At 35.5% G+C, this 22,054-nt stretch overlaps 2 protein-coding genes across 3 annotated transcripts in view; one reads left to right on the top strand and one right to left on the bottom strand.

Annotated features, from left to right (window-relative positions):
• LOC123659955 (ubiquitin-conjugating enzyme E2 W) overlaps positions 1–9,654 on the bottom strand; it is a 35,339-nt gene extending 25,685 nt beyond the window's left edge. For both annotated transcript variants that reach the window (XM_045595111.1, XM_045595112.1), the window contains exons 1-2: positions 9,583–9,654; positions 9,211–9,302 (exon numbers count right to left, since the gene is read on the bottom strand). In XM_045595111.1, coding sequence (XP_045451067.1) covers positions 9,211–9,302; positions 9,583–9,606 — 116 coding nt within the window. In that variant the 5' untranslated portion in view covers positions 9,607–9,654. The remainder of the gene's footprint in view (positions 1–9,210; positions 9,303–9,582) is intronic.
• A 365-nt stretch (positions 9,655–10,019) lies between these two features.
• Positions 10,020–20,433, top strand: LOC123659721 (N-acetylneuraminate 9-O-acetyltransferase). The gene is made up of 11 exons (XM_045594903.1): positions 10,020–10,214; positions 10,534–10,630; positions 13,022–13,125; positions 14,038–14,194; positions 14,786–14,928; positions 15,617–15,732; positions 16,879–17,108; positions 17,693–17,971; positions 18,463–18,772; positions 19,021–19,262; positions 19,777–20,433. Exons 1-11 carry the CDS (start codon positions 10,082–10,084, stop codon positions 20,318–20,320), a joined length of 2,355 nt encoding a protein of 784 aa, XP_045450859.1. The 5' UTR covers positions 10,020–10,081; the 3' UTR covers positions 20,321–20,433.
• Positions 20,434–22,054: the final 1,621 nt, after the last annotated feature.

The raw sequence follows: 22,054 nt of genomic DNA, 5'->3' as shown, positions 1-22,054 counted from the left end.
AACGACCGAGCGGATCCGTAGTAAACTACTAACGTACATAATGGATATTTGTATGTACAATATATGCAAGATTTGGTCGGTAGTCTCACGTATTTCCTATGAATATTATGATTTAAACATTTGTGAGGATCGATGGATGGAATGTTTGTTACTCATTCTCCCAAAAACTAATTAAGTTGATTGTAATGAAACTTGGTACGTAGATAGGTGGAGAAAAAGAAAAATACAATAAGTACTTTTTATCTTGACATTCGAAAATTACGCGACCGTAACCGGAAGTGAATAAAATTAGAAAAATAAACACGAATTTGCCGCTAAACGCTATTAAAAATAGGGGTTGGTGGTAGAATGGTAGAAATTTAGGCTTGTACGTATTTTTCAATGCCAAATCAAAATTAAAAAAAAAAAAAAAAAATTGTCAAATATTTTTATATTGTATTGTAATTTATTCTAAATAACCGCTTTTCTATGCCCTGTCCTATTCCCAAAGGTTGTCTGGAAGAAATCGCTCGTTTAGCGATAAGACCGCCTTTGTACATCTTCCTCTAATTGTACTACTTTTGTTTGCATCTTTTAAAGGTGGACAATAAAAATTAATATTATTATTTATCTTCTCTTACGCGGAAAAAGAGGCCTATGCCCAGCAGTGGGATTTTACAGGCTGCATGCGATACCTATTCATACGGATTAGACCGGGGGTGTCCAATTCAATTTTGCAGAGGGCCATAACTATGTATATTAAATTAAGAATGTGTAGGCGGGCCAGATTCGAATAATAAAAAAATGTAGAGTGCGCATTTTAAAAGTTCTGTAGAGGAATCGATTGAAGTCATGATTCTTCTTTCTGTAACAAATTGTGATCACGGGCCGTATTAATAAGGCCCTTGGAACATATCTTTGACATACCTAGATTAGACTTATATCGTTATACCATATGGAGAAAATAGTTATACCTACTAGTTATATAAGAAACCGTATTTAATTAAGGCAGAACGAGGTGATTACAAATAATATACACAGGCTTAACTTGTTAATCTACGTTAATTAAATTAGTACGTTTATTGTACATTTCAAGATCTTATTAGTTTCAAGGGAAGTGACTACATCAATATTCTCACGATAAAAAGTTTCAAAATTTCCCTTAATATAATAAATATCTATAACATACACAAACTGTCTTATTACAGCTATTTTTTTTTTCGATAAATACAGAGAAATAATACGTAATTCGTAGTTTTCGTCCATTTATAATTGATTTTTACTCCTTAATTTGTGCACACCTTAACCACTGCTACTGTATCGTGTCCAGTACCCAAAGGTTATCTGGAAGAAATCGCTATTTAGCGATAAGATCGCCTTTGTACATCTTGTATTGTATCTTTCTTTATATGTGTCTGTATTTCGGTGTACATTAAGAACAAATAAATAAATAATACTTATATATAAACAAACACATTTATTACACCTAGTCTCGAGGCTGGATTCGAACCCTCAACTCCCGGAGCAGAAAGCAGGCTCACTACAAACTGCGCCAAGGGGTTAGTCAAAAATATATTTTTTTAATTAAAATATTTTTTACAAGAAGCGCTTTCTTCATGGAAACACATGTTACAGACATATCTGAGGTCTAGTAATAATATTTTTAATAACGACTCAAACAAGCCAATTTCGATCGAGGAACAACTTGTTAGTATATTGGCAGTATAATGTCAAAGAACTCAGACAAAGGAATTACTTAGCCTCACTAGTTTAACAATTTGATATGACAATTATCTTAGTCGAAAACCCCGAGGCAGACCCGCGTCCCTTTACCCTTACATATGCATATAGTAAGAGCTAAGTTTCGAGGACTAAGCAGTGGTAAAAAAAATAAAGATAGTTTGATTCTACCACTAATTCGTATATTGTGCGGTTACGGCAGTATAAAATATAGTCACCCTCTCTTCCCGTGGGCGTCGTAAGAGGCGGCTAAGGGATAACACAGTTCCACTAACACCTTGGAACTTAAAAAGCCAACCGATGGCGGGTTGACAAGCCAACTGCTGGTTTTGAAATACACAGGCCGAAGACGGGCAGCAGCGTCTTCGGTGCGACAAAACAAGCCCTGCGGTCACCAACCCGCCTGGTCAGCGTGGTGACTATGGGCAAAACATGAGTTCACGCCGTTTTTGGGCTGAACTTGTGGAGACCGATGTCCAGCAATGGACTGCGATAGACTGAAGTGATGATGACTAATTAGTATAAATATCTAGGCAAAGAGTGAAAGAGATATGCTCTTCTTGGGACGCTTAAAACCTATTACCTTACCACCACTTAGATCTAAGTGTTCTGTGAACTAGGTTATCGGCTCCGATAGCCCGTATGAATAAATATTTAAAACTCATATGATATCTGCATAAAATGTTTATATACATAAATCTACATAGATCTAAAAAAGGACTATAAAAATAGTACGACTAAATTTATATATTTTTACCAGATGATTCGACAGATGTTTTTTTCATTTTTCCAACTCTCCGAAGTGTTAAAATTACACAGCAAACAATTTCATATACATCCTAATGGGTGTAATATAATATGTAACCCAAAATTATACGTAAAAATTCGTCGATTCGCGACCACAACCATCGCGAACGAGTATAATTTAAAACATTAAGGGCCGGTTTTACCGCTTGTCGATAACAAACTTGACGATAACGATTATATTAACATTAAATTGAAAGTGGCTTACAATTAAATATCTTAAATATATACATACACAAACTGTCTGTTCCTAAAGTAAGCAACTTAATGCTTGTGTTACAGGTAATCTTTTTTTGTTAAATATACATATATTTATTTCATATATAAATACAAATATTATACTCAGAATCGGGAGAAATTGAACCCACAGAACAGAAAGCAGGGCCACTACAAACAGCGTCAGCGGCTAGTCATTGTTTAATAATAATATAATTCACTTTGCACTAAAGAGGATTTAAAAGTGTTTTCAAAGATAATTTAGAAATATAATAATAAAAGAAATATAATGAGTAATTTGAATTGTTAGTCCTGTTGCCATTCTTATGTAAAAAACAGTATATACATATGAAAATTTAGTTTAAGGTTTTGTATTCATTTGAATTAAATATATGATATTATACATACATACATACATATACTCACGCCTCTTTCCCGTAGGGGTAGGCAGAGACCACTTCTTTCCACTTGCTACGATCCTTACATACTTGTTTCGCTTCATCCACTTTCATTATTCCCTTCATACATGCTCGTCGGTTTAGGGTACTCTTGACCTGGCCTTTTTTCAAGACGTCCCCGATTTGGTCTTGAAATGTCCGCCTAGGTCTACCCCTTCCAACACTTCCACTCACACTCGCCTTATACACTTTTTTCGTCAGTCGTTCTTCATTCATTCTCTCGACATGACCAAACCATCTCAGCATACCTTTCTCAATTTTTGTCACTACATCTTCTTTCAGACCACACCGTTTCTTTATCTCACTATTTCTCATCCTATCACTCAGTTTAACTCCTATCATACTTCTTAACGCTCTCATCTCAACTGCATTTATTCTGCTTTCATGTCTCTTCTGCACTACCCAACTTTCACTTCCGTACATGAGTGTCGGAAGCAACACCCCCTCATGCACAGCCAAACGAGCCTTTTTAGACACCTTCCGACTGCTCATAAAGGAGTTCAAAGCTCCGTTCACCATGTTTCCTGCATTCACTCTTCTTTCAATATCACTCTCACACTTTCCATCTCTTGTAAACTTCGAACCCAGATACACAAACTCATTCACCTGTTCAATTTGTTCATCTCCAATCACGATATTACAGTCTGTCACTACCTCATCTCTTTCAAACACCATCACTTTCGTCTTCTTTACATTCATCTTCATTCCCTTTCTAACAAAAGCTCCACTCATAGCAGTTACCATCTCCTGCAACTCCTCGGCCGAGGGCGCAAGTAATACTTGGTCATCAGCATAGAGAAGACATTTGACGAGTAACTCACCCATTCTCAACCCACTTTCATTCTCTTTTAACTCTGTCAAGCAATTGTCCATAAACAGCCACGGTGACGCTACACATCCCTGTCTAACACCTTTTTCGATATTAAACCATTCAGTGTATGCCCCGTTTATCCTCACACAAGCACTAGAATCCCTATAAAGAGATTGTAGTGCTCGCATGAGTGCGCCGCTCACGCCGTACACGGACAATGCTGACCACAATTCATTCCTCACCACTCTATCATAGGCCTTTTCCAGATCCACGAACGCGCAATAGACCTTTTTGTTTTTTGCTAAAAACTTTTCGGCTATGCACCGCAAGGAAAAGACCTGATCCGTACATCCCATTCCCTTTCTAAATCCCGCTTGTGCATCCCATACTTTTTCATCTGTTTCATTCATAACCGTTTCAATCAACACTTTCGCATACAATTTACCGACGACGCTGAGAAGGCTTATACCGCGGTAATTTATGCAGTCCTGCCGTGACCCTTTTCCCTTATACAACGGCACGATTACGGCTTTGCACCAGTCTTCCGGTACTTGCCCATTTCGCCAGCACAAATTGAAAAGGCAGTACAGCTGGCTAGCCACTATACCCTGTCCAGCCCTCAGCATCTCGACGGTAATCCTGTCATACCCTGCAGCCTTACCTAATCTCATACTTTTCAGCGCTTTCACTATTTCATCCATGCTTATCTCACTTTCATCGACATTTATACTACTCTCAATGGAAGGTGCCGGATGTTGTACCTGCACTTCCTCTCTTTCAAACACACTTTCAAAATACTCTTTCCATCTCTTTAACACACATTCTTCTCCATTTATAACGCTCCCATCTTGACTCCTGATTGTGCTCAGCTCCGAGGGAGAAATTTTTCCTCTGGCTGTTTTGATGGATCTCCAGAAAAACTTAATGTTTGACTGGAAATCTTCAGTGAGCCTCCTATCAAAATCATCCTTTCGTTCTTCTTTCTTTCTAGACACAACTTCTTTCGCTACTGATTTCAATCTTTTATACTTCGTTCTTGCTTCCTTTACCTCGTCATCCGTTGCCTTTTGAACCTTTTGGTTAGCTTTTGTTGCTAACCAATCCAACCACGCTTTCTTCTTTTCTTGCACAGCCTTTTGTACATCTTTATCCATCCACACATTATAGTTCTTTCTTCCTTTCCTTCTTTTAGCTACCCCGCACACCTCAATAGCACTATTCACGACCCCTTTCTTAAAAGTCTCCCACAAATTCTCAATCACCCCTATCTCTTCTATGCCTTTAAAACTTTCTTTCAGTTTCTCTACATACTCATCTTTCTTTTCTTTTCCTTGTAGATTTTCCACTTTTATTCTGGCTAAAACACTCGTAGGCTCGGCCCCTCGGTGGCGCCATCGTTTGAAGAGGCCACGTGTTCGGGCTATGACCAGGAAGTGGTCTGTGTCGAGACCAACACCGCGGTATGCCCGAGTGTCAAGCACTTTCTTTCTCAGTCTTTCATCCACAATTACAAAATCAATCATACTTCTAGACTCACCCTCATCTCTTGTATACAAATGGATCTTTTTGTGTTCAAACATTGTGTTGACCACGCAAAGATTCCATTCCAAGCATACTTCAAGCAGACTTCTCCCATTGTCATTCACTCTTTCGTCCCCAAACGTACCCAGAACTCTTTCATACCCATCACGCTTTACTCCAACTCACCCATTAAAATCCCCTAACATTACGATCCGTTCATTTTCTCCGCATTTACTCAAGACCTCTCTCATGCTATCCCAAAATTCCTCTCTCTCTTGTTGGTCTTTTAATGACCCACCTCCGCGCAGATCCGTCGGTGCATAGACCCCAAGGATAAACAAGCGAGTGAGTCCGACTTTCAACCTAATCCAGAGGAGTCTTGGGCTTACACATTCATGCTCCATCACACATTCAACCATTCGAGAGGAAAGGATCACGCCAACTCCCTGACAGGCTCGGCTGGTTTGGGGGACTCCCGACCAGTATGCCGTGTAGGGTCCATGTACCGTGGTGTCACACCCTTTCCTCTTGGTTTCATTCACACACAAAATATCTATGAATCTTTCATCCATCATCTGACATACTTCATCTACCTTACCATCCATTCCTCCTCTTACATTCAACGTAGCGAAGCGGCTCTCCATGGGCCACTTTTCGCCCCCGCGAGAAACGAGACGTGATGGGTGGCGAACCACACCGCCGCCATTTTTGTGAATAAAATTTTTTCGGTTATCCATTGCGTTCCCACGAGTAGCTAGGGAAAAGTTTGTCCACCCTGGCAGAGCCCCGCATGCCAGGGTAAGGCTGGCCTTATTCTGGGTCGCCCGGTCCCAGGGCAATATGGCACGCTTACGACTAGGCTTGCCCCTAGCCATGCATCCATCCGCGCGGCAGACGTTGGATTGGCGGGGAGGGTAGGAATAGGGAAAGGGAAAGGATAGGTGGTGTGAAAAAGGAAGATTGGTAAGTTAGAGTGGGAAAATAGGAAATGTAGGATATTACCACCCAGGAGTGCAAGGGATAGGGCAGTAATAGCTAGGGAAGCCGGGGTCGCATACCCGTATACCATACCACAACTACCGGACAGGTAAGTTGGGATAAGTATCCCATGACTAATGATATGATATTATAATATATGATATTATAATATATTTAATAGACTAAGCTCAATGATATATTTTACAATTTTAATAATAAAAGAATTGCAACCGTGTCAAAATTTTACAAAAGAGTTGATGGTTAAGGGTTATCCTGCTTATTACCCAAGCAGTGTAGGTTAAGCTAGCTTAATAGGAATGAGCATTGCTGAGTGATTATTAACTATTTTTACAAACAATGACACGGTTTTGAAATATTGAGTCTTAGTAATAATAATAATAATAATCATCATCATCATCACAGCTGCCTTTCGCAGTCCACTACTGGACATAGGCCTCCACAAGTTTACGCCAAAAATGGCGTCAACTCATGTGTTTTGCATATAGTTACCACACTGAGCGGGCGGGTTGGTGACCGCAGGGCTGGCTTATTTTAAAGCTAGCGGTTGGATGGTTATCCTGCCATCGGTCGGCTTTTTAAGTTCCAAGGTAGTAGTGGAACTGTGTTATCCCTTAGTCGGCTCTTACGACACCCACTAGACGAGAGGGGGTGGCTATATTCTTTGATGCTGTAACCACACAGCAATAAATATTTTATATTTCGCAAAATATTACTGACACCACAGTAACTAAAATATTGTAATCCCAATAAAAAGTAACTAATTTATTACTATACGATACCACCTTTGGCGTAGTAATAATACAAAGGAATAATAAAATACTAGGTACTTGACTGATCGATATTGGTATTCTAATAACTGTGTGCTCGCAAACAATAAAAAAAACGACTTCATTTACATCGACAAGTATTACAACGTAAGTAGACGAAAAAATAGTCAAGTAAATACGCGCTATCAAAGAGTTCTCAAAAAGTACTGATCACATCTCAATTCATCTGCAGTATAATACAACTCAGATCAACGATGAATTACGCATTATTAGATAAATATCGAAAAGTGGTTGTTAGATCTTAATTAAGTTTAAATAAGACCACATAACACGCACCACCTTTAGATTAAAAAAAAATTTCATCAAAATTGGTCTACCCAATCAAAAGTTCTGAGATATATGACGGATGCGGAGCACGAAGAATTTCGTACACCACGAACATTTTCGAACCGATTTTGATAATTCTTTTTTTGTTGGAAAGGAGATATCCCTAGTTTTGTACCATGATAAGGAAACCAGGATCTGATGATGGGATCCCAGAGAAATCGAGGGAAACTCTCGAAAAGCCACATAACTTTTTACTGAGTGTACCGATTTTGATGATTTTTAATTTAATCGAAAGCTGATCTTTATCATGTGGTCACATTTAAGCTTCATCGAGATCTGATTACAACTTTAGGAGTAATCTTTGATAATGCGTATTTACGTGACTATTTTTTCGTCTACCTACATTGTATTACTTGTCAATATAATTGAAGTCGGTTTTTCTTCGTTTGCCTGCAAACACAATTATGTTCATCAATATTTTACATGAATTATATCTTTAGCGATTTCCTATTGTAATGTAAAAAATTGCGTATTACCCAAAAACTTTTAAATAAAACATTACACAGAAATAGAATAAAAAGGTCCGGTATTGAAATATTGAGAGCTAATGAAAAGCATATTTGGGGTGGCATATTGGGTGTCTTTAACATTCATTAAATAATACATATTAGCAAAGTAGTAGGTAATGAAGTCAATTAAATACATGTTATAATGCATATAATTTTGTGTACATCCCCGGGAGAAATTAAAATGCATTCTGAGCATATGTACATAAGTTTTTATGTATCTTTTGCACGCTTTGCAGCTGACAAGTAATAATTAATAATACGAATTATCGTCAGGAGGTTAATTCGGCTGATAAATTGCTACTCGTTTGTTATTGAATTGCACCTGTATCGCGTACTTTAATAGCTATTGTCTAATAACTGCTAGCGATTCATCTGTAGTTTACATTTCAATGTAACTTAATGATTAATCGTAAATTCTAATTCCGCGAAGTCAATCGCATCTATACGTCATTTGAATTGTTATTGGACTTAATTTAGATGTGGATTATTAAAGCCCTTAAAATTAATGATGCAATTTAATAAATTTTTATACGTTTTCTTTACTGTTTTAAGATTAGCTAATAATCCAATTTTTTGTAAAGTATTTTTCTTCTTCTTTTTTTACTTTGGCTCCCTGAAGGATTTGCCAATATCATGTAAAGTATTAAATTATAACGAATCACGACGTCAAAGCGAGAGCGTTTAACGTGTTTTTTTTTTTATATAGGAATTATTTTGTGGTATATATCTGTGATATTTACTGACCTGTCTGAAATACTTACACTGATCTATTTGGATACGGTTTTTTGTACAGTTTATTTATCACAATTCTAACGACGTACGGATTTTTTTTTGATTAGAACAAAAAAGATAAGCACACACTGTTTTATAGGCTATCTTAATAGCGAAGGCGGCAAACCGTGAATGCATTTTACATGCAAAGTTAGATTTAAATTATGTGAACTACTAAGTTACTCCTTGTATTCCACCAGACTTTTCTAGAGTAACAGATTTATGATAAGTAAATATGGGTCACTTACAGTGTCAGATTTTGGCTGGCCTGGTCTCCGTCCACGGTAACACCCGGTGGAGGTTCCTTCATTAACGACATGAGTTCTTTTTGCAAACGTCGCTGTAACAATAAATAATTTACTTACCAACTGCCGACATATAAAACTTTTCGAAAATATGTTTATTTTTTTTGTTTAATTCCGACATCACAACAATAGAAATTCTGACAAGAAATCTTAGAAAACTGTCACAACAGTTACGTATAATTAATTTTTACATCTGTTGGATGTTTTAAGTGACACTTAACGATGATCCGCGATGGTATGCTACATCGAGTTAAAATGTGAAATACTTCACAAATATATTATTAATCGTAGTAATTTTTAATTAACTTTACAAACCTCCGACGGGGACATAGCCGCCATTGTACAAATTTAGACGACTAATGTTGCCATGCACGGAATTAAATTACTAATTTTCAATTTAATTTATCAAGAAAATGACATTTAAAGAACTTGTTTACGACAAATAATTTCAAAAAGTTCGTCTAGATTCTAGATGATAAAAAGGGGTCAGTGTCCTGACATTTGATATGCTTCTTTTTTCTAGTTACACTCTTTTGGTAAAATTTTCAATATTATTTTTGAACTAACTTGTTATTTCTAACCGTCATTTTCGATATGTCAAAGTCAGATAACAGTCAAAATTTTGCGATTAGCGCATAGCGAATACAAATGTGATTAAAAATAATATTTATATCTTATCAAGTAGTATGTAACGGAATAACTTAAAAGCATAATTATATAAATGTAATTTTACTTGTAATTATAACATATTTTAGTACACTAAATTAGTCATTAGTCGAGGTCAATGTTTTGAGTGTTGAATACAACAACTGTAATGGGTTCATATTCAAAGAAGACTTCAGCGGAATGGTTTATAGAACAGCTAAATGTGGAAAATGCGAAGCTCCTGGCTTTTGTACTTGTGCTTGGGTTCATCGGTTACCATGGGATATTGCATTTACGATATGGTATAAATACCATTAAATATTTTTAATTATGATATAGTTGTTGTTGATATTACATATTATGTTTATTTTTATAAAACAAATTAAATTATAAGTAGAATTCTATTTCATAAAATAAAATTACATGATCTCATGTGTTATAAAAATTATTTTGGTTTACAAAATTTTATCTAGAATAAAATTTGAGAAATAAATTTGTGAAAATTAGCAATTGGGAAATGATTGCTCAATAATAACTCATCAAAAAACTCATTGTCAAACTGCTATATATATTTAAAAAAAAAGGAATCTTAGAGAAGCTTAAAATTCCAACTTCTTTTAGGTCCCGACTCTTGCACCTGGTTGTTATCATCTGGTCGGTATAAAGGAGATCATGAATGGCAACCATATGGATGTATGTTGCATAAGTATTCCAAGACGTAAGTTTTTTTAATTTATTTATTTTAAATAAATTATTTTTACTAATGCTATAATATAGAGCATCTTTTTTTGTCATCTTATTGGGGTATACTTCAAGACATAACACAAAAGTAGAGGAGATGAGGTAGTCTAACTGAGGTAGGGCACAGCAGGAATTTCCTGCTCCAAATATGGAGCAGCCCGACTGGGGTAGTACCTCGACCTTACAGAAGACCACAGCTAAATAATACTGTTTTCAAGCAGTATTGTGTTCCTGTTGGTGAGTAAGGTGACAAAATAATAAATAACTTTATTCAAATAGGCTTCAAAAGCACTTTCGAATCGTCATTTTACAAATTAAAAATTATAAAAGTGATTATTATTGTTAAAAGTGAAGCTACCAACGATTCGAAAAGTAGGTTCTGTAGAGAAGAATCGGCAAGAAACTCTGCCGTTAATCTTTTAAAAATAATATATAATTTGTGTATTGGTACAAAATTAGTAATATCTTGCATGAAATACAGCATCACTAAGTCCGCGCTACTATCATCTATGTAATCCTACATCAAATAATAAGCTTTATGTATTAATTTCTTTCTATAAAATACTGAAAATAATTAAGTTAATACATTTATCCACATATTTTATAAATAAATAAATAAATAAATATTTACACAATACACACACGGTCGTCTGTTCCTAAAGTAAGCAACTTAATGCTTGTGTTATAGGTAACAGCCGATTGGTATATAGCTACATTTTTTTTTTTTTTTCGATAAACATACTTATAAATAATACATAAATAAATATATAGATAAATATTTATATTACACCCAGACTCGGGGTGGGAATCGAACCCACAACCCTCGGAGCAGAAAGCAGGGTCACTACAAACTGCGCCAACGGGCTAGTCATAATTTTATATTAATTAACCTTCATAAACATACAATTTCTAAGCTGTTTACATAAAAATCACTTAAATAGATTCTGTTCAGACAAACGTTATATTTTTAGTTTTGAAAATTATGATTTTCTCAAATAATATTGTGTATTAAACTGTTTTCTTATTTTAAATAAACAATATCCATGGACTCTAAATCCTTTTCTTTACAAATATCACGAATTATTCTTATTGTTTATATTAATAACGGAGGTAGTGCACAGCAGGAAATTTCCTGCTCAAAATATGGAGCAGCCCGACTGGGTACTTTGACCTTACAGAAGATCATCTTGAGCTCATTAATGTGACCAGAGCTCCTTGGAGAATTGGGGATAGGGTGGCAATGCGCTTGCAAAGCTTCTGGTGTATCAGACATTTATAAGCTACGGTAATCGCTTACCATCAGGTGATTATGTACGACTGTGGATAGACAGACCTATGAATGGCTACTAAAGCTAGGACGTTATCAATGTGTGACAAAACCTGCTATTTTTTTCTCCACAACGAAAAAAAAAACCACAGCAGTAATTCAGTGACACCAGACTATAATATTCAAAGAAATCAATAAATTTTAGTTTTACACTGTCAAGGTCAGCTTTCAATAATTAGATAACATAATATTGTGAATCATCCTTAGATTAAAATCGAATGTAAGCTGATAACAGTATGGCCCATTTATACTATATACGGTGATAGATAAAGTTTGTCTATCCTGATTTAGGAGAATAGATGGCATGATCATAATTACTGGTACAATTAAGTTGAATAATTTTTTTGTCATGTTTGATAATGTTAATTAATGGTAATTAGCTGACCTGGGAACTTGGTACTGCCATATTTTATATTTCGTGAGTATATCTATACAGGTGTTCGACTCCTAACTGCGTTCCTTTAAATAGGGGGGAGGGGGGTACTCTAGGTCTAAAAGATCACATTCTGCGTTATTTTTTGAAGTAAAAATTCTTTATGCCCCATTGACTTGGGGAATAAGCTGGTGAATACGTGACGAGAGCGTTACGAAAAGTATTATCGGGCGAGGCGAAAATAAGTTGAGAGGAAGTTAAAGCTAGATGGAGTGTCTAAAGTACACTCGTTTTTATTTATATACTTACGAAAACAGTGGTTGATATGAAAATTTATTTGTGTTACATCATGTATATATTGATGAGACTATAAAATGTCTTGCGAGTAGTAAGCTCTTAGGATCTAAAATAAATTAATTCATAAATTAATAAATATTAACAAGTTTGAAAAAATACTATCATCATGGGTCATCAAAGGTCATGAAAAAGTCGTCAAAATTTGTATGGATAAGATTTACGGAAAATTTATTTGGTTGTACCATTTGTATCTGGATGGTTTCAGTATCAATAAATATAGGCATTTAAGTAAAAAAAGAATAAATAATAAAACACTAAATAAAAACTTTTACTATGAAATAATGTCTTGTAAGATTTATTTTTTGTTTTAGAGATGCAAGAAGATGTTTACGGTATTTAGCGTTTTGGGGGAAATACAACAGTTTCGCTTTTATAGGAGACTCCAGGCTGGAACAATTGTATGAATACTTTATAGGTAAGCAAAATTAAAATCTATATTTTTTTAGGCAATTACGTGTTTTTGTGTTTTTAATCAGCTTTATTACATAAATAAATGGATGTGTTTAACATACACAGACGGTTCTTTGATAGAAAAATAGTCAATCTAATGAGTGTGTGATACGTCATACATGTATAAATATTATACAGAGGTTTTGGTGAGAATCTAACCCACAAACCTAGAGCAGAAAGCAGGGCCTCTGCAAATTGAACCAACGAAAAGTTTGTTGAAATTTAGACTGTTTGCTGAATAAAGATTATCACAGTTAATAGTATTCAATTCAAGAAATCCGTAAACAATGAAACTTGTTCTCAAACTTTACCTCCATGAATCATGGTGTAAATTTGTAATTCTTTAAAACATATGTTGATCTTCAGTCGGTTTTTTACAGTATTATAGTAACGAATGCTTAATTCAAGTAAACAATATAATATGTTGATATAAATGATGTGTTAATAATATAGTTGCGGAGAAAGTCTTTTCTTATTTTGTATAAATCGAAGAAAAATCTCTTTGGTTGTACTGTTTGTTTCAGGCTAGTTTTAACATAAATAAATATAGAACGTGAAATAAATAGTATAAAATGATTTCTCTCTATTTTCCTTTCGTTCTTCCGCCTTTAAAAATAAGTGAATCGAACGAAGCAATTCGAAACATTTGAAAATTTTATTACAAATATTTTAATACAAATTAAATGAGACTCTAACTCTCTTGAAACATATTAGTGACTGATGATTGTTCCAATCTACTTTTTTCATATTTACTATCCTCTTATTGGGATAGATTACAGTAACCAAGAATACAGTGGTTTAGAATCGAAACAGTACCCATGCACATCAAATTATATCAAATATATCAAAAGTGTATCTGTGATTTCTGTTTTTTTAGGCGTGCTAAAAACTCGTATAGAGATAGATTCGTCCTACTCAACTGTAGACCATCATATGCCGAACTATACATATGTGGACAATAAGTTGAAATTGTCCGTTACGTTTATATGGAGCGATGACGTCTCTAGAACAATGGTCGATCAATTTAGGACGTGGTAATTACTACTAACAGTATTATAAATATAATAAATGTGTATATATTATTATGTATGTGTGCATTTATGTATTGTATAATTATGTATTTATTATATATTATATTTTTACTCTCGATATGTTTAGATTGTACACGCTAATTTTGCGACTGTTTTATAATTTTCCGGTGGCAGGACTACTGGAAGAGATTTCATCATGGGATAAGTAGTGCCTTTGTACCAGCATTGTTTATAAGAGCTATTTCCTATTGCTATCCTATTGTACATAAATTGTTAAATATTAATAAATAAAATAAGATATTTTTACAATTTTTAAAGTTTTTCATTGCATTACTGTAAATCAATTTTTTAATTTATTATTTAAATTATTGTTTTATCATATTTTAGTTAATTCTAAACTTATTTTAAGGGTAACCTATTAAAGAAGCTTAAAATTGAAAGTATAGAGTAATTTCATTTAAAGCCGTTTTTCCATATTAAAAGATTAAAAGGTATGAGGTTCATGTCAAAAATATACTTAAAATTTATTAGATTATATCTCAATTATAATTTGAACTTTATACACTTACTGATAAAAATCATTTTTCTTTACAGGCAATATTCAGACAGACCTCCATCAGTGATTGTAGCAAGTACAGGATTACAGTTGATCAAGAATCGTAACACTACTGAACAAGTGCTAGAAGAATATAAAAGGAACCTAACGCAATTAGTTCAGCCTATCGACTCGCTTGCGGGTATGTTCTTTTCTCCTTTTTTCAAAAAATGAAAGTATGATAAAAATGTATTGTGATAATTGTATTACCTAATATCAAGCCAGTAGTAACAAGTTCATTACCCACTATTATTAGAATTTGTTATTTCAATAAACATGTTAAAAGCTTTACTTTTTCTTCAACACAGATCTTTTATACCTATTTTTATCGACCCATGCACATTACATACTTATATATATGTATATTCTTGCAGTGAACTAAAAAAAAGGAAAGTCTGTGAAACCAGTTGAGCTGTTCTTAAATGATACATACAATTTATTTCTATGAATAACTATTGTATAATAGTCAGTTGAGATCACACTATAGCTTATCACAGTCCACTGCTAGACATAGGCCTCCCCAAGTTCGTGCCAAAAATGGCGTGAACTCTTGTGTTTTGCCCATAGTCACCACGCTGGGCAGAAAGATTGGTGACCGCAGGGTTGGCTTTGTCGCACTGAAGACGTTGCTGCCCGTCTTCGTTCTGTGTATTTAAAAGCCAGCATTTGGCTGGTTACCCCGCCATCGGTCGGCTTTTTAAATTCCAAGGTAGTAGTGGAACTGTGTTACCCCTTAGTCGCCTCTTACGACGCCCACGGGAAGAGAGGGGTGGCTATATTCTTTACTGCCGTAACCACACAGCATTTTAGATAATGTTTATCATTCGTAGGTCACAAGACACAAGTTCTATGGAAGTTACTGGAGTCTGTCGATACAACGAAAATTAAAAACGACGTCAAGATCAGCAACAGCGATATTGACGCTTATAACAGAGCGGCAATAGAGGTGAGAATTGTTACGTGTATTTTGATAGATACTTCACTGCAAGTTGGCGAAATATATTCCCTACTAAGAGTAATGACCGTTATCAAGTGTCTATGATAACAACCGGGACCTATAGGTTACCGTGCTTTCCGAGGTACCGTGGGGAGAACCATAAAGACAGAGACTCAAAAGGAAAATCCGAGCGATAATCGCACCCGCAAAAACTGCCGTTGTTTTTGTACCCACAACTGGAGCGGTCATGGACAAATGGATGATATTGGGAGTTTTCAATAAGTACATTTCTGTCTATCACATCACTCATATTCGCTGTCACTTGTTTGGATGAACAGTTTGTTATGCATCATATATAATTAACATGCAATAATTCTTCGTTCATTAAATTTATTACAAAATTTTTAACTGAGGTAGGGCACAGCAGGTATTTCTTGCTCAAAATATGGAGCAGCCCGACTGGGGTAGTACCTCGACCTTACAGAAGATCACAGCAAAATAATACTGTTTTCAAGCAGTATTGTGTTCCTGTTGGTGAGTACGGTGACCAGAGCTCTTGGGGGGATTGGGGATTGGGTCGGCAACGCGCTTGCGATGCTTCTGGTGTTGCAGGTGTCTATAAGCTACGGTAATCGCTTACCATCAGGTGAGCCGTACGCTTGTTTGCCGACAGAGTGACATAAAAAAAAAAAACTAAAAAATTTATTTAAATTTGCGGGGGTGTAAAAAAATAGTTTGAGAATCTATGTTCATACCATATAAAAGTGTAATTGTAATGTGCTCTTTTTAGTAGATAACATAAATAAAAATTACGTTTAACTCTGACATACTTTTAAATCAAATTCCTAAGATATATGTACATGTAAGATTTTTTTTTTATTCCATATTAGTTCACATTAAATTAATTTATTAAGGTACATAATTTAAATAGTGTTGTGGTCCTGTGGCCCTGCTAGGACCTCCTGGGGAGTTTCATGTGTAGGGTTAGCAAAGCGTTTGCGATGCTTCCGGTGTTGCAGGTGTATTTGGGCTACGGTATACGCATACCATCAGGTATACTGTATGCTTGTATTCGGTCTTAATTGTATTAAAAAAATTACGATCAATGGCTCTGTGTTGCAAAAGACTTCAAAATAACTCGTTAAATTTTTCCAGATACTGCAGCACAGCGCAATAAAGCTATGGAACTCTCCGAGACTAGCGGCCGCGGCCGCTTCGTCTACCGACGGCCTGAGCATCAGCCCCACTGCCCTGAAGCACTCGGCGCAGATCCTGCTGAACATGTACTGCAACGACCACATGAACTTCAACGACGGCTCGTGCTGCGCGGAGCCCGAGCCCTGCACGCCGCTGCAGCTGCTCACCTTCGCGCTCTTCCTGCTCTGGTGAGCTGCTCTGTCACGTGCGGTCACGTGCGGTCACGTGCGGTCACGTGCGGTCACGTGCGGTGACGTGCGGTCACGTGCGGTCACGTGCGGTCACGTGCGGTCACGTGCGGTCACGTGCGGTCACGTTCGGTCATTTTTTTTTTAATACAATGATAGGCTTGCGTTTGACCACTATTTCACCTGATGATAAGTGAAAATGCGGTCTAAGATGGAGCACGCTTACCTAGAAGTAACCTATACACTCATGTGCGACCACGTGCGGTCACGTGCGGTCACCCGCGGTCACGTGCTGTGACGTTACTCTGTGTACACTGTACATCACGTGCTTTCACGTGTTATGCGGTATGAATGACAGACTGGTCACAAATTTTGAAGCATAAACTAGAAACGACGTCATTATATTTTTTAATTGAGCATCGTTAAAACCTTTGCCTTAAAATATTATAAGCAGCTATTTGTTCCAACTTATATTACTAACAGGGGCTGTCCTCGATTTTTTGCGTATCATATCGAGCTTAGCAATTAATTATTTTGATATTTGTTTTTATCATTACCTCTCAACAAAAACATTATTTTTCTAGTGCAGTGTTAGCCGGAATACAAAGCATTTGGCGCTGGTCTCAGATATTCAGACAGAGAATGGAAGGTTATGCACTTGTTAATCAGAATAATGTGGAAAGTCCATCAGCCATGATTGCCATGGCCAAGCTTGGGATGATCATGGCGTATTTCTACCTGTGTGATAGAACTAATTTCTTTATGAAGGAAAATAAATATTATTCGGAATGGAGTTTTTGGTTGCCAGTCGGTTATGTATTCGCGCTTGGGTTGTTTTTTACGGACGAGTCGAGGTCTACTAGGTGAGTTTATTGATTGTGTATTGCGTATTCGTATTTCGTACCTCGTATTTCGTATTCCACAAGTTCGCTCCATTTTTGGCGCGAACTTGTGGAGGCCTATGTCCAATAGTGGATTGTATTAGGCTGAAGTGATGATGATGATGATGATATGAGGAGGATGAGTGTGATATTTCGTATTTATTTTGTTTACTTTTTCTACAAAATATTTATAAATTTCTATTTTATAATTTTTAATGTTGCTGTCCTTGATCAATTTGGTTTCATTCTTGCTAAGAAAAATAATGTTTCAAATATATAAGCCTGTTATAATTTTGTCAAAAGCAACAATTCAGATTATAGTCAATAGCAACTGCTATAAGTTCATTTGCCTCTAATATTTTTATTAAATTAAAAATACCATTAAAAATACTGTCCTTAAATATGAAATCATATTACATCATAGTGTTACCAGCACTAAATAAATAATTTAATATTTTTTCCAGTCATTCAAGAGTATTAAACCGAGAACAGACAAACGAATGGAAAGGTTGGATGCAATTAGTAATACTGATATACCAAGTGACGGGTGCAAGTAAAGTATTACCTATATACATGTTAGTAAGAGCCCTTGTGTCTTCGTACCTTTTTCTGACTGGATACGGACATTTCTACTATATTTGGAAAACTGGGGACACGGGTATTGTCAGATATTTCAGAGTGATTTTTAGATTGAATTTCCTTACTGTCGTACTGTGTCTGACGATGAACAGGCCGTATCAGTTTTATAGCTTCATACCGTTGGTGTCTTTCTGGTTCACGTTGGTGAGTTCTATCTTGCTTTGGTGTATTTTTGTATATCTTGGAGTCTTGCTTTTTATCTATTTGAGTTCTCTTTGTAGGTTGAGTTTTTAATGTTTCTTTTTAATCAATAATTTGTTTTAATATATTTTTCATTTTTTTTTTTGTAGAAGTATTGTTTGTAAAAAAATTGAAATTGCCATATAAAAATATATAAATACCGTAACTATTATAAAAAATAAAATTGCTATTAAAAATCTTATTTTTCACAGATGTTCGTAATATTCGCCCTACCGCCGCACATAACCCAGTCGTCGAACCACACTATCGAAACGAAGCCGTACCAATATTTGTACATAGTGATAAAAGTGATCGGTCTCCTAACAATAGTGACGGTCCTGTACATGAGCGAAGTGTTCTTTCAAAAGATATTCGTTACGAGGCCGTGGAAAGCGCTGTTTGTGAATGCCGATGATGATATACACCAGTGGTGGTACGCTTGGAAGCAAGATAGGTGAGTTGATAATTATTTTCTAGAATTTTTCTCTATTCTTATACAACTAGGTCGGTAAACAAACGTACGGTTCACCTGATGGTAAGCGGTTACCGTAACCTATAGATGCCAGCAACGCAAGAAGCATCGCGCGTTGCCGACCCTATCCCCAATCCCCCCAGGAGCTCTGGTCACCTTACTCAGCAACAGGAACACAACAATGCTTGAAAACACTATTATTTAGCTGTAATCTTCTGTAAGGTCGAGGTTTCGACTACTCCACTACTCCAGTCGGGCTGCTCCAGACTATGTAAAAATATTAAAGTATTAATCCTGTAGTCTTGTAAAACTTGCATTCTGTTACCCCTATTTTTAAATAGCGTTTAGTGGCAAGACAACGTTTGCCGAGTCAGCTAGTTTATTTATATATGTATTATTTTTTTAGGAACAGATGACCGTGTATGTTGTGATATTTATTTAATTAACAATCGCTTCAATTAGGAGAAAATCTCTTAACGAAAAATTTTCTTTTTAGATACTCAATGTGCTACGGTATTATGTTCGCACTGGCCTACCTTGTAGCACAGAGGCATGGAATACCCGAAGAACTATTTACCACTCGAGCCACACTTTTGGCCACTTTACTGGCTGTAATCGCAATGGCTGCCTACGTGGCTCTGGCACTACTCTGCGATAGTTCATCATGTGATGAGATCCACAGCTACGTAGCCTGGCTGCCCATAGCCGCCTATGTGATGTTAAGAAACTTAGGCTCCAGTCAACGTTCATCAGCGCTATTCCGATGGGTCGGGGCCATAACCCTGGAACTATTCGCCAGCCACTCCCATATCTGGTTAGCGGCTGATACTCACGGGGTTCTGGTGTTGGTCCCAGGGTCTCCAGTACTGAATTTGATGATCACGTCATATGTCTTCGTGTTTGCTGCGCATGAGATCAGAAAACTGACGCAGGTAATACTTCCATATGCTGTTCCTGATGATTGGAGATTGGTTTTAAGGAATTTCGCTATCTTTCTTGCGGTTTTGGTGCCGATCGGTATTCATGATGGGATGTTCTAATCTTGTATTTTGATAATGTTTCTGGATCTTAATGATTACCTCATACCTAGCGTTTGGAGTTGAGGAACTTCGCCATTTTCCTTGCAGCTTGGTGTACAAGTAAAAATCAAAAACAACTTTATTCAAATAGGCTTCAATAGCACAATTGAATTGTTCTAGTCAAGATGAGTTCGGAGCGTACGTGAAACCGTTGTTCCTTCCGTTTCTGAGCTGTGTTTAGTAAAAATCGATCCATCAGTTTAAAATACATCAGCTCTTTTTCAAAATAGTGAAACGCATCGTCATGAAGTATTATTGCATAGGGAGTTTTTTTTTTAATTTTTAATCTAATATTTTTTGGGTGTCGAGCGATGCGGCTTATGTAGTCTAAGAGTTTTGTCAGTAAAAATGGATCTCAACGATCTTCGCTATAAGTAAATATTTTCAATATCACCAGCTCTTAGCCTATAATAAAAGACAAGTCTCAAATCTACTAAAATGTATTTAAATTACTCACATAAATAATTTTTATAATAATTTCGCGATTGATATAGTCTGAATTTATGTCCTGTAAAGTATCAAGACTAATAATTGTCGAATGTAAAAACTACAAATATAGTATTAAAATTAAAGTAACGTTTTAAATTATATGTATATACGTAGTTTAGTAAATAATTTATATATAATCAGCAAGTCAATAGTGATGTAACTACAATGTACGGTATTAGTTTTAATTTTATATTTTTGTATTGACATCTTACTTTGCTATTGTAAGCTATATTTATTAAATAACGTCAAAATATTTTGAAGCGATTTCCTTTCGTAATGCACTATAGCAATTGGTATACATTATATGTTGTCTTTATAGATACATAAGTAAATGAAAAACTATACGCACGTAATTACTTTATTGTAGTTTATTAATGTTGAAGGCGATTGTTTGATTCATTATTGCAAAAAAAAATATGTATAACTAGGAATAGAACTTAAATTTTTTATTGACACTATGTAACTTTGTTATAAATACTTCGATTTTGTATGCCAAATAAAAGATATTAGTAAAAATTAACCCATACATAAAATAACAAATACTAAAGTGACAGTTAGCGATATAGGAACAATTTTGTAACGATAGCGACCATTTCGAAGACTACAATAAGTCGATATTTTTTTATTCGTCGGTTTTTAAAATCATTTTTAAATCGCGATTTGTTTGAATATTTATTGCTATTGAAGAATGTCGAATAGGCTAATAAAAAATAAGAAATTAATGCAACAATTATTAAAGGATAGAATATTACATTCGAATAATCTTGTTAAATGTATATTATACTAGCTACTACATCATATAGCTACTACTACAACATACTTCATTAGTGCTCAGCTCCTATTGATCTTAGCGTGATGATATATAGCCTAAAGCGTTCCTCGATAAATAGGCTATCTAATCACTGAAAGAATTTTTTAAATCGGACCAGTAATTCCTGAGATTAGCGCGTTCAAACAAACAAACACTTCAGCTTTATAATATTAGTATAGATTAGCGTTAACGATATGAATCTGACATTTCAATCGTTTTACCATGATAAATTAGTGATCGAAAAAGTTCAACTTTCGTCTACCTTAATGAAGTCATAAGATCATAATGATTTTTGAATGACCTACCAGAGAAATACAAATTTGAAATAAAAAAGCTTAATTAATAAAATATACAACATTAACTGTAATTAAAAATGTATATAGTCAGTTCGCGTT

Source organism: Melitaea cinxia, chromosome 14 (assembly GCF_905220565.1).
Source record: "Melitaea cinxia chromosome 14, ilMelCinx1.1, whole genome shotgun sequence".
Lineage (NCBI taxonomy): Eukaryota > Metazoa > Arthropoda > Insecta > Lepidoptera > Nymphalidae > Melitaea > Melitaea cinxia.
The sequence above is the reverse complement of the archived record's forward strand: the minus strand, read 5'-3'. Positions and strand labels throughout refer to the sequence as shown.